Genomic DNA, 14,079 nt, shown 5'->3' on the forward strand with positions numbered 1-14,079 from the left:
AAAAAAATATTGTATATTCCATATCTGTAGGTCATTTGAGTTATTAGCATCTTGGATTAAGATCTGCCACAAAACACTTAAAAGTTAAACTAATGAATACAGTTCCTTTCTTTTGACGTCTGGCACATAGTTATTTTCCAACCACTGGCACAGACACAATTACCCAATCCACAAAATACTGAACTAACTCATAATTGATGCATTTAATATTTGGGGTTTCATTATGTCAGGGTAATACTAAAGTTCTGAGTTGCCATTTAACCATTCATTCAGATATTTGAGGCTGAACCACAAGTCAATGCATTCAACTGTCATTGCCTGTGAGTTAAATCATAGTAACAGCATTTCATTTTATTCCACATAGAGAAAACAAATAGGACACTGATCTAAGAATTGGAAGTTATGCAGATATTGTTTCCCTTATAACAAAATATATCCATCATCATGTTGACCATCACAGTAGAGGCTTGAAAATTGGAGGGTCGCAATTAATGTCCCCTGTACGGACCAAGTATGGAGTGTGAACATGCTACTTGCTGGAGAGATACCAGTTTGAGCACGCTGACCCCTCTGAAATGCATGTGTGTGTGGTGTGTGTAAAGAGCAGGGATATGCAGAGAGATACATTTCAGCGGCCTTGTTTGAATTTGCCTTGTGTAAAATTGCCTTGTGTCGACTGACTGATGAAGCTTTTTCTTTCTTCTTTCATATGTGGATGGAATATGGCGTCACCAAAAATAATCTGGTTACTATGGCTGCCTAATTACTAAATTAGTTACTAATCAGTTACCAATGAAGTGTAAGTTGCTGACAATCCACTTGAACCTGGGAAGTTCTGTAGTTGTTTTTCTGACCCTTGTAGATGGTTGAGATTTGGAAAAAATAAATAATATAAAAGGATGATATTTGATTTTTTCAGAAAAAAAGGTAAAGATTAACACTGTTTTTTCACAAATATCTTAATAGGAAATTGAAATATTATAAATATAATGTGTAAATAAAACTGTTTACTTGACTGAAGTCTCTTTTTTCTAGTCATGTCCAATTTTTTTTTTTTTAACATTTTTTGTTGGAAGTGGTGCAAAACAACAGCCCACATTCAGACTTTGTTACATTTCTAAAGGACAAAGCTGGTCACCAGACAACACACAGTCCTGACAATGAGCTTTGGCCGTGACACACGATTCTCCTGACGGTCTTCAATTCTTTTCTGTCCCGGACAAAAAGCACCATGCTGATGGGGTCTGTTTTAAAGGTCACAGAGTGCAAGGCTCAGGCTAAAGGTGGCTGTCCACATCTTACTATATTCAATAATAAAGCACACAGATGTTTGAGAATGCACATGTGGCGGTCGTTCAAGTGTACAGTCAGTGCATGTGGTTATCAAGGTATGGTTATCTGCAGACCAATCAACCTTCAAGTATCGAAAGTTTCATTATGAATCATCAGTGTGTTTCAGAGAAGACTAACAACCTGGCTTTTGAAAACATTTCATTATAAATGATTAGCAAATACACAGTGAGGTACCAGTTTATTTGGTACATCTGCATGATCTGACGCAAACAAGTCAAAAACAAAACTGCAATAAACCTTATCTTTCACACTTTTTATTGACACGGTTTTGAGTGTCTAGTTGATTTCCTAAATATCTGAGGCTGCGGTTAGTGGTTTAGGTGTGCTGGACTGCGTTATATAAAAAGGTTAACAAAAACACCTTTAATGTGATTCTAAAAAACAGCCAGAATCTTGATAGTCGGAAATCTTTGTGTCATTCACACATACAACTGACGTCGTTGTGGGAACCGCACCAGGCAGGTGTGACTTCACTGTAGAGTTTCCTTGTTTTACTAAAGAGAGCACACACACACACACACACACCCTCCTCACTTGAATGATCAGGTATACTAAAATGAATCCCCACAACTCCACAGTTCATGTGAGACAGCTCTGCTCTTGTGTCTTTGCCTTTTCCTTCACTAAGTGTGTGTCTTTCGTTTCACAGATAACTGACTACAACGAGGCTTTGTGGATGCACACAAAACATGCTTTCAGAAAACATAATGCCTGATTGTTGACTTTCTCTAGTAGCACATCAGACAATAGATGTGCTTCGGATTAATGTCCTGTAGCATTTATAGCCGGGAAGCAATCCAAGAGCAGGGAATCTGACCTCTTGTTGTTGCAAGCAAACCACCCATCAAGACGCTCATAGATAAACAAAAAACAGCAGTAATTTGTGGAAAAGACAGTGTGACAATGCGTGTATATCAGAAGGACTGGCCATTTATCAATTCTGCTACTTGTACGAAGAAAAAAGTACTACAGAATAACTCTATGAGAGGATGTCTCACAATTCTCAATTCTCAAGCAGCTCCACTTTTGATTGCCTCTCACTCAGACATGTAAAATACTCCTGATTTAAAATTTGCCTCCAACACACCACACAGCGAATCCTGATAAGAGAACATCCTGTATTGATTCCATGAACACTTGCTGCACACACACCTTGATCAAAGCAGCACTTTACACATTACTTATGCATCTGACAGTACGGCAAAACATGATTCACTGCATCTCACCATCTTGCTAATTGGATCATTTTCATTTACACATGTGGCCCAAACCTTGCTTTGTTCTACATCTTTACTCCACTGTGATTCCAGGTGGAGAACCCACCAGCGCAGACAGAGGAAGGAACACCATCACATGCAATGCAAAGATCACATCAGAGGGTGTAATGAAATGGGTTTGAGGGCTCCTACCTGACGCAGTGAACTGACTGCTTCCAAGTGTGGTGGGCCTGTTCTTCGCTCCACTTACAGGTGGAGAGAACATCTGGAAGGAAGAATATGGACCTTCGATTAGAGCAAAGACTCAACAGCAACCACACACATGATCTGCTGCAATTTTCCAGAAAGCAGCTCAAGATTTTAAACAAACAAAGGATGGTTTGTCAAATCACATTTGCCGACACTAATATGAACTGATCAATTAGTCATGCTTTGGCTTATTTGGTCCTCACACCTCTACAAAAAAATCCCTCAGAGCTGCATGGCACCAAGTGGTAAAAAAAAAAAGAAAAAAGGCAAAGAGCCATCATACCGCACTGAAATCCAGCAGGTCACTTAATTCCTTGTCTGTTCCGAGAGCGGCAATCCGCTGCTGAGGATTCATCCTGGCGATCTAGAAACCTGAAGAAAACACAGTCCATCAGGTCACAGCGTGGCTGGTGCCACAGGAAATGACTGCCACGAGAGGCAATTGTTATGGATGCAGAATAAAAGACCATCACTGAGAAGTAAAGTTGGCTCTGGCATTGCAGCAAATGGAGACACAGACAGTCCAGCTGCATTGCAACACATTAAAATAGTGCAAACATTTTGTGCACACCTTTAGTTTATTATCCCTATTGATTAAACAGAGAGGTGGGTGTCTGGCACAGCTCGTTCAAGACCTGCAGCATTATTGCAGTAACTATGTCTCTCTGTAGTAACACCGATATTTATGAGACTCACTGATGAGGCTTTCACCGGCGGTGTTAATGTCAGTCCGACATAACGATGGTTAACGTTTGCCGAGCACATAACGTCCCCTTAGCTAGCAGGCTAACGCTAGCTGCAGTTACTGGTTCATTTGTATTGAGAGCAGCTAGCGACCAGCTGCAGCGGCTGTAGACATTAGCTACTACAGAGCGGACCCCTCTCTCTGACGGGTCGAGACAAACACAGATAACACACTGATTCAAAATAAGTAACTCAGCCAGGGAGATATTAAAAATAACAGCCTTAATCTCCATCTCGAGGATACAAAACGCAGTGATGGTCTTTCTCAACTCCCAACTTCTTTCACTGGTCCGAAAGCTTTTGGTAAACTCCCACTGATATTTTACCTTTTTTCCGATTAAAATCCCGACTAGGGTGATCTGGTGAAGACCCGCTTTCTTGCAACACGCCTCGGAAGAGCAAAATGTGGGTTTAAACAGCAATACCTGGGTGAAATATCCTCTATATATATCAGTTACGAGTTTCCCTTAGGCAGACATTTTTGGTTTGCAAAAGCCTCAGCACCACGATGACACTGGTTATTGTATCCCTCCGCCGAGCACAGTGACATGATGGTCCCACACAGCGGGAGATGCTGCAGGAGTCAGCAGCAGCACACTGTCTCGGGTCACACTGATGCACCACATGTCGCTCTCTGCTTTAATAAAGCTGCGTTTAATGCATTCAAGATGACTGCAGCATCCCAAAAGCCTTCACATTTGTATGCATGAAAAACAGCAATGCAACGTATTCATTTTTAATATACTAGATTCAAAACTTGCATTGGTTGTTGTGTTGCGAAAGCATTGTCTACAGCCTTTTTCACAAAGCTGTCATTCTTCATACTGGCAGAACAAATATTTATACATTTCCTGCAGGAAAGCACCCAGGCAGAGTGGCAACAGCCTCAAGAGGCCCCAGAAGCCCCTGATTTCAATTTGATTAATTGTAAATGTGCAAAGCAATTTGCACCAGTTAGTATAGTAAATGTCAGCTAGGTCCTGCATTATCAGCAGATTTTGCCGTGCCCAAACTACTATCAACTTATTAAAGGTTTACTATGCAGGCATTGTTGTGTTTGTAAACAGTATCTCCAGTGAAAGTGAAAGTGAAAGCTAACCCCAGCTTTGTCCATTTGACCTTTCACTTTGGTTTATTTGCATATTTTTGTACCTTCCTCTTCGAGTCTGCTGCTCAGAGTCTGGGACCTTGTTGCTACCTGTTTATAAAGACCTCACCTGTGTGCTGAACGTCCCGATCATGACAAAATGAAAAGAAAATAAGAAAACACAGGCAGAGGGCAGGGTTTCTGCAGAGAAATAGACTGCCTCACACTTCTACTGGGTCATAAGTGTTAATTGAGAGGGATTACATGCAGTTTATAATAATGTTAAGGAGTTCTTTTGTTGGTGTTTGGTTTTCTGGTGCTGTTATTGGTGGTGGTGTTTTTATAGTTGTGTATTTATTTATAAGATAAGATAATCCTTTACTCATCCCACAGTAGGGAAATTTGCAACATTACAGCAGCAAGGGGATAGTGCAAACAGGAAGCATCAGTGGTAAAAATTTAAATACAAAGTAATATATAAATATGTAAAGTAAGTAAACTACAAAAACAAAGAGGAGAACAATAAGAAAGCAGATATAGTAGGCCTACCTACTCCTGTACAGGCAGAACTGCAGAAGGATCTAAACTTATTCTCAGAATACTGTCAACATCATTCAGTGTATAATAATAATAAATCATGTTTTGTTTCGCTGTGTCAAGGATGTGTATTGTTAATTTTCACTGTATCAGCTGTATTGGATGTTTTTTTTTTACTTTCCTTTGTTATTAGTCAGTCAGCGTATAGCATGAAGTTTCTTGAATGTAGTTAGATATATGCTTTAATGGCTGGCTTTTTTAACAGTTAGTACCAGTTCACAGGAAATGATGCACATGATGCAGAAGCCAATGTCTGCTAAATTTGATTTGGATTCTCTCTCGAAATAATAGCTTTTTTTTTTTAATTAAAAATCCTGTGTGTAACCAAGCCAGAGAAGTAGGTTAAAAAATTCTACAATTTTTTTTCTCATCTTTACGCTTTAAAGAAACAGATAAATTAGCAAAGTTGTACATTTTTGTTGTACAGTTTTGGCAGAATCTTGAACTATTACATTGAAAAACATAATTCCACTTTTATTACACAAGATCTGTTTATAGTAAAACTTTTTATGAGAAGCACATAATGATGTAAATCCTCTTTTCTCTCTGAAATACTGTGGCATTTTTCATATGAAGAACCACAAAAACTCCCATTACTGTTTTAGTACACAGCACTAACTCAAACCCTTCATCTTCAGTCTTTTATTACATTTTATTTCTTTATTTTTATGTATCTATTTACTTTAATTGTGCTTCTTAAACTTTATTTTATAGTTTATCTTTGCCAGAACCGTTCACCTTTTAGGCCTACATTGTCTAAGATTTTTGAAATTGTGTGCACTGTTTTTTTTCCTCCATAATATTTTGAATTATAAACGATAAGATTTAAAGATTTGCTTAAGTGTTTTGGTGCATAGACAAGTAACATAAACAAAAAATAGAAAAAAATAAAATAAAAATATTTGAACAATATTTAAAATTATGTTAATGTTCAAGATGAAAGAGCTCGGCAAGAATGTGCAAAAATATATTTAAGGGGATGTGCAAAAGTTCATTAAGAATAAAAGGGAGTATTTTTGACATAAGTTTGTGCAACTTTGCCAAATTTAAATGTGTTGTGAGGGTTTTTAAATAAGTGTTGAATTCTGTACTCTTACTGAAACAGAGTGTTTGATCAGTAACATCCTCTGCTGTGCAGTAAACAAATACAGGAGGTCCCCTCTGTGTGAACGCAACTCTGGCAAAAGAGCTTGGACTGACGATGGTGCAACAGATAACCATTCAAGGTTGATGCCTAACCCCAAACATCTTTTCATGTGTAAAATAAATGGAGATTCTGGTACAAATCAGGCAGTGACACTGCTGAGGAAAAGAAAGAACAAAAGAAAAGTGACAGGAAAAAGAAGACAAGAGTCATGCAAACCTGCATGTACATCGTTGTGCCTTTTGATCATTGGAAAAACCTTAAAGTTTTGAGGGGGTTGAAAATGGATGCAGAGCTGGCCTTACTGCTTCTGGACAGGTAAACTAAATTTTTCTTTGCACCAGGTATTGGATGTTAGTTTATAACTGCCTAAACGCTCATCATTTACTGTGGATTAACTCAGTAATGCTACCTAACTTTACAACCAACTGGATGACACTACAAGAGAAAGACTGCTCCACACAGACACCTGTCAAGCCCAGAGGAAAGTGCAAGCGACCCCTGCCTCTGGTTTCTAGTTCATCTATCAAGTTCATTTGAATAGATGGCAGCAATGTTTGCTTCTTAAACATCAAATATTCAGCTAAATTGTTTCTTTTTGTTGGGGCTGATGCTAATTTCACACATGTGCAGCAGCTGGAGGAAGAAAGCTCTCATGAGGAAACAGTTCTTCATCAGTTTGTGAGACTTGTGTCCAGTTACCTTCTTCTTCTTTTTAATGGCGGTTGTCATTCAAAACACTTTATTACTGCCAATTAGATTTAAACTACAACTCGCCATCTAGCATACTAAATAAAGTTAAATAAGATAATACTAATCCTCTCTCATCCACTTCCCACTCTGTTGTAAATCCTCTATTTGCCAGGGGTTTGAAAGAGCTGAAGTAAGTGATATTATATTTGTGTTAATATAAGTCTTAAATAGTTCTATCTTCCCACAGCAATCACTTAGAGTGTTTGGTCCATAACACAGGTCTGTCAGTCACTCTGCTCTGCAATAAGCCGAGGAGAAAATTTTGCTTGTATCCTACAACCTTTATCCAATGAGGAGAGAGAAGACATAAAGGGGCGGTCCTCTCTGCGTGTGCACGCGCATACACTAAACCCAACATGGCGGAGAAAGGAAAGCTACCGATTCCAGCTCTGTCGCAGACGGCATACACAATGAAACACGCTAAATGCAAAAAAACAGAGGAAGAAAAACAAGCTGACAAGAAAAAAAGGAGTGACATGATGAAAACCCGCATTTATATCGGCGACGCTTTCAACCGGTGGAGAAATCTTAAAGAATCCAAGGGTGTAAAAAGCGATGCGCAGCTAGCTTTTCTGCTACTGGACAGGTAAGCTACATTTTACTAGTAGCATGAGAAGTAGTTATATATTTTTCGTCTCAGATAGGCTTGTATGTGGTTTTCCATCCATGTAGCTAATTATAAATCCCCATGGGCAGTCTTATTTGCCACGTTGATTAGCTGTGTTATGATAGCAGCAGGGCCGTCGCAACCGGACAGGCAAACTAGGCAATTGCCTAGGGCCCCAAGCTGGAAGGGGGCCCCCAGAGACGGCTGACATTGGTCCATATCAATGACAATATGATGGAACTCTTATAGAAACTGCAACAATGACAACACGTTGGAATCCCCCCTAATGGGGCCCCCTACTAGCTGCTGCTTGCCAGTGGCTAAGTAGGGTGACCAGATGTCTGGCACTGTGCAGGACTGCACAGCATTTCTGTCTCTTTTCACACGTCACGCAAATTGAGACCATGTCCCACATGATTGGTTGCCACCCGCGCTAGCATTGTCGGAGTACCGTAGTACTACGGTACCTCACGGTACCACTACATGTGGGATAAATTCAAAGTCCAATTGCAAGAGGGTGAGTGTCCATGCGCAATGGCGCATGGACACTCACCCTCTTGAGCAAAACCCTCTTGCAAGCAAAACCACCTTCTTGCAAGTAAAACAAATCATTCAGCACGTTATGCAAGTACAGATTTCAACCAGCAGCAGAAACGAAAGGCGAATCCTGCCAGTTGTGGGTTGAACGGGGGTCACAGAAGTTGTATTCCTGTCAAATACGCCGCATGATAAGGCTTACCGGCGACGGGGAAGTCCGGCTCCAGGTCCAATAATTTCCTCTTTGTTGATTTCATGACTGCCCAGAAATACCTGAACAGCCGAGCTGTGGCGGCACACAGGTATGTGATGTGTCAGAGGAGAAACAAGCCGTTCACGTTACTCTTTGTGGCAGGTAACAGCCCACAAACCTCACTGCACTTTAGGGACTGTTCTTTACTTGTCAGGGGAGGAGGGTGGCTGGTTGATTTTTATTTTATTTATTTATTTTATTTTGATCCCCCCTATGTTAATCACTTATTGATGCTGTTTTTGAAGTATGAATAAGTCAATAAGTAATTTATTCCATTGAAATATCATTGATGTATTATAGAAAAGTGATTTGTCTTTTTATAAATGACAAAAGGCACTGATACTACTCAGAACCATGATACTTTCACTGGTACCATACTTTCACTGGTATCACGGGGGGGGGGGGGGGGGGGGGCTCGTGCCTCTTGCCTAGGGCCCCCAGAGTGTCTTGTAACAGCCCTGGATAGCAGCAAAGCTTGTAACGTTACGGTAGCCACTATTAGGCATGTTGAAATGTGCTCCGTTTTGTAGCGATAATTGTTAATTCATCATTACCTAGCTATTAGAGAGACCACACAACATCCACGCCTCTCAAGCCCCGCAGAAAGCGTCCCCCACCCCCATTATCGCTGTCCAGCGTCACCGGGAGTTCCCCTGAGAGGTAGCTGGCTAACTAGTTTGTTTTGAATATGTGGCTGCTACGGTCACTTCTGATCTATCAGAATATTCAATGATGATAGTGATTTCGCTGATGTACAGCAGCTGGAGGAAGAAATCCCCACTGAGGAAGTTCTTCATCTTGTCTGTAGGCAATGCTCAAACATCCAGACTTGTTACTTATAAAATGTTATCTGTGTTTGCTGGTAAGAAAGTGTGTTGCTTGCACTATATATCTCGGTGTACATTTTATTCTGCAATGACTAAGTCCCACTTCCCTCTGAATCCATCTTTCTGACAAAGCTTCATACCCAGCCCTGGATATTCATTCCCATAATGCGAGTTTCTGTCTCCTGTTCACTCTCACTATGACTCAGTAAATCTAACGTTATTTTCTTTTTCTTCTCTGTCAGTCCCCCGTTTTTAAAGTCTAAACTCTTATCGTCCATTTGTCTTGTTTTCACTCCTCCATTTCGCTCCTCCGTCTGCAGCCCCTTTTTTAAAATAATGACGTCGTGCTTTTATTGTGAAAGGCTCACACCGGAAGTCGTGTTGCTGTTTACGGAAATCAGGCGTGCATTTGAAAACAAGCTAACTAGCTGCTGTTTTTAGTATGAATATCAGCTCGTTTTAAAGGAATAAAGAAACAAGCGGCAGTTTCTCCATGGCTAAACAGCAGGAGAAGACAGCACAACCCTCTGACATTAACCAGCCTTCAGCTCCTGTGGCGAAAAAATCAAAACTAGTCCGTCGGTCAGAGGAAGGTCTGAGAGCCAGGAAGGAGAGCGACCGTCTGCGGGTGAAAACACGGATAAACATATCGTACAGCTTCGTCAGGTGGAGAAAGTTTAAAGAGGAGAAGAAGCTACGAACTGATGGAGACGTCGCTAACTATCTCTTAAACTTGTAAGTATTTGGTGAAAGCCGTGTTATAAAACCCTTACTTCCTCTCGTTTTATTAAAAAAATGCACAGTGAAATGTAAATGCACACCTTTGAATTTAAAGCAGAAATAAACACTGAATAATTAAAGTAGCTTCCTGTTTCACATGACAACTGCATCCACAGGTGTATTCAGCTGCTCACTACTGACAGCTCGGCTTTGTGATGCCTAAATGTGCAGGTGCCGACAAACTGTAAACTCATACAGCATAAAGAAATGTGTAAAAACACGGCAACATTGTGTACTTAAACACTCTTTCGTTAAATGCTCATCAAGACAACCGTGAAACCCCGTACAGCGCAGTCCTTACACTATGAGGGAACTACTTTTTCCTCCGCGCTGGCGAGAAACCAGACAAGAGGACTGCTGTTGCTGTACCGTTGGTTCACATTGGCTGTCGCTGCTGTGGCATGGTGATGTGTGTTAATGAAGATATCGATGTCTTTTATAAGTCTGTGACAAATTTAACTTGTCTTTATCTCCAGCAACTGATTTGTGGGTTTTTTGTTTTTGTTTTAAAATGCATTTTGGAGGTTTGATAATCGAAGTAGCATTGTAGAGAGGCTAAAGAGCATTAGTTGGCTGTGGTAAATCATACATACAGACCCCTCCCCCAAATATTTAATACAATTATAAACCTGTTTAATATGGTTTTAAAGGTTCTTTAAGTCTTCTTAAGCTTGAAAAGTTTTTGTCACACACAGCAAACATCTCCTCACGATCCGCTAGCTACATGTCCTCTGAATATGCTGTGAAAAAGTCTCTGTAGGCTGCCCAGGCTCTGCAAATGGCAACAACACTAACATTGTGGTCCAGGCTGCACCAGCCAGCCAATCACCAATTGAGGGGTGGGGTTTGGGGATTAGGGCACATGAAGGGGGGTGGGGAGTCTAGTAGATGAGAGGACCATGAAGAAGAAAGTTAGCCAAAGACAGTGTCACATCTATTAGTGTTTTATTGAGATATACTGAGATTTGATATGGCCGACACGCGACCAAAAAGGAGACGTTCAGATGATCATCTGGCCAAGAAGAGGGAACAGGAGAAGGAACGAGCAAAGTCCCGTATTTATATCGGTAAAGAAGCAATTGAAAGGTGGCGAGATCTCCGCAAACAGAAGGGCTTCCAAACAGATGCTGAGGTGGCTCTGTTTCTGCTGAACAGGTGTGTAGATCCAGCTTGATTGTTGTAAACGGATGTTAATGTTCGCCTTATTACCAACATTTGGTTGGAATTGGCCAGAACTATCAAAGTTATGTTGCCCTGGGTGGATACCAAATGGTTTAACACCGTAGTGACGTTAGTTTGACGTTGGATATTCGATGGATATATTCATTTTGGGTTCAACAGTGATTTCCACCTCCCTCTCATAGGCAGAAAACAATGAGCAACACAGAAAGGTGTAATACCCCCATCCGCCCACACACGCTCCAACACTCACAAAAACACACTTTATATTTTATAGGAATTTCCAAAAAATTAATTGATTTTCAGTGAAAACGTCTATTTTCTTCAATCGCTTTCACATTACTGGACCCAGACACCCAACGCCAATGTAGAATTGTTTTGCCCTGTGGCACGCTAATCACCGTTGGGTGACGTTACTTCTGTTTACGTTCAACAATGTTATCAAACACAACAGAGCTAGCTCCCCCCTCCCCCCCTCATCCTCCGTGACTCTGTCATGAACGAGCGCTAGCGGCTAGTTACCCTGGATTTACACACCTGTTCAAGGGACAGTGCACCCAACATGAAAATTCACCCATTATCTACTCACCCTCATGCCGATGGAGGATCAGGTGAAGTTTTAGAGTCCTCACAACATTTCAAGGGGAGAGGAGGTAGCAACGAAACTCCACCTAATGGAGGCTTATGGTGCCCCAGATTCAAACGTCCAAAAACACATAATTGAAACCACAAAATATCTCCACCCATGCTCGTCCATAGTGATCCAAGTGTCCTGAAGCCCCAACATAAAAAGTTGTTTGGAAAAACGTCATTTGAACTCTGTTTTTAGCCTCATTGTAGCCTGTAGCTCGAACTGCCTCTCTGTGCACTGCGTTAATATGTGTGCGCTTGCGTGAGACCGTGAGACATGGGCACCGCCTTCATGTGTGTGCTTGCTTTCGCTGGTCTCGGGCTGGCTGGTTGGTGCAGCCTGGACCAAAATATTTTTGTTGCCATTTGCGGAGCCTGGGCTGCCTACAGAGACCGGACTTTTTCACATTATATTCAGAGGACATGTAGCTAGCGGATCGTGAGGAGATGTTTGCTGTATGTGACAAAAACCTTTCAAGCTTAGGAAGACTTAGAGAACCTTTAAAGAGCAGACAATGGATAATTTCAAAAGAATATTATTTTAAGGATGCTTGCTGTTATATAGATAGATACAGATGTTGAATGAAGACACTCAGCCTACATTTTATTTCTCAGTGAGAGGATGAATTTGAGCCTGGCTGTCTTAAAGTTAAGTGTGGGTGTTTAACAGTGGCAGAGGAGGCAAACTTTGACTGAAACCTTTATGACTGAGAAAGAAAGAGAACTTGAAACTGAAACTGCAGAGAACATAAGGGTGTGGAGATGCTATGGGTGGTGGATGAGCGTGTGAACCCCTACTCCTAAAAGAGTTTCTCTGCTGTGAGATGAATTTGTCTTTCTCAGCTAAGACTAAAAAATATATGTAACGTATTTTTTTAATTGTCTTACATTAACCTCAATCCTAACATAGTAATAATAATAATTTCAACTTGTTTTGTGACTCTAATTCTGTATGTAAATAAACAGAAACACTGAAAGCCAGAGCAAAAAGACCAAATTGTGAATCCTTTGAGTAAAAAGTGGGTTGTTGGTGCATCACTAGGGGTTGCCCCTCCTATATTTTGCAGATGTTTTATTGATTTAAGCCTGATACTCCTCCAACAGCTCCAGTACACTCAGTCCCAGAACCACCAACACTTTTGGCACTGTCCAGACCTTCATTCATCTAGACTTACTGCCTGCAGCCGAAGTATATCAGTACAGTCAGTGAAGTTGGTAAAGATTATACACTTTATCCTTGGCTTTAGTGCTTTATGTCACCCTATAGTAAGCATTGAAGTGTGTGGAGTTCTGAGTTGTTGGCAGCATGCCATAGATTGCTTAGTAAACGTTAGTTTAAAAAAGGGTAAGGTATGTGGTACAGTGTCTTGATTGAATAAAATAAAGATTCCACATTCTTCACACATTTTGTATTATGAAAACATATTGTTAACAATATGCGGGATTTCAGCTCGAATGCATTTAGCTCCACAGTATGTCATAGTAAAGCCTGTTAGGAAACACTTTTTAAAATAGCAAATGACCTGACCTTTAAACATGGCAATATGGTCATTACTACTCATGTTTATTATATATGCTTATTACTTATTAGTTACATAACAAACTGTGTCCTATCATGTCATATAAATCACACATTACTGTTCTGGACAAATAATTTTCTGTGCAGTATCCTCACTTTTACAAAGCAGTTAAAGTGTTTTCAGACAAGTTTTGCACACGCTTAAAGAAAGCGAAAAGTCAGTGGACACTTCACTAAAACCATGTGGAGTTTAATGAAAATGTGTGATTCCATGTCCTGTAACTCAATGTCATACAAAATATATTAAAAGTAAAAACACCACAGCACATAATTTCTACAAGAGAAACTGCAGGACTTGACAGTGATGTGCTCATATTGAGTTTATAGTTAACTTTGATGCTAGCCTATTTAGAAAACAAAAATGTTTTAACTTTTAGATCAAAACCTAAAAACCATGCAGGAGGAAGTAATTTGCCACAGAAAGCAAGTTTTCTGATGCACTGTCACATGGATCCATGAGAGGCACCTCTGCCCTGTATTAATAATTGCAGGCTGCCACCTGTTGGACAAACTCAGATCACACAAATGTCACCAGATGTTCTT

General features: G+C 40.4%; 1 protein-coding gene across 7 annotated transcripts in view; it reads right to left on the reverse strand.

Moving 5' to 3' along the window:
- Nucleotides 1–4,067, reverse strand: part of tcf12 (transcription factor 12) — a 101,950-nt gene extending 97,883 nt beyond the window's left edge. For 4 of the 7 annotated variants that reach the window (XM_078175840.1, XM_078175832.1, XM_078175830.1 and 1 more), the window contains exons 1-3: nt 3,890–4,067; nt 3,103–3,191; nt 2,763–2,835 (exon numbers count right to left, since the gene is read on the reverse strand). In XM_078175840.1, the coding sequence (XP_078031966.1) occupies nt 2,763–2,835; nt 3,103–3,174 (145 nt within the window). In that variant the 5' untranslated portion in view covers nt 3,175–3,191; nt 3,890–4,067. The remainder of the gene's footprint in view (nt 1–2,762; nt 2,836–3,102; nt 3,192–3,889) is intronic. The other 3 variants (XM_078175838.1, XM_033619398.2, XM_033619380.2) reach the window with 1 other exon arrangement.
- Nucleotides 4,068–14,079: the final 10,012 nt, after the last annotated feature.

Source organism: Epinephelus lanceolatus, chromosome 2 (assembly GCF_041903045.1).
Source record: "Epinephelus lanceolatus isolate andai-2023 chromosome 2, ASM4190304v1, whole genome shotgun sequence".
Taxonomy (NCBI): domain Eukaryota; kingdom Metazoa; phylum Chordata; class Actinopteri; order Perciformes; family Serranidae; genus Epinephelus; species Epinephelus lanceolatus.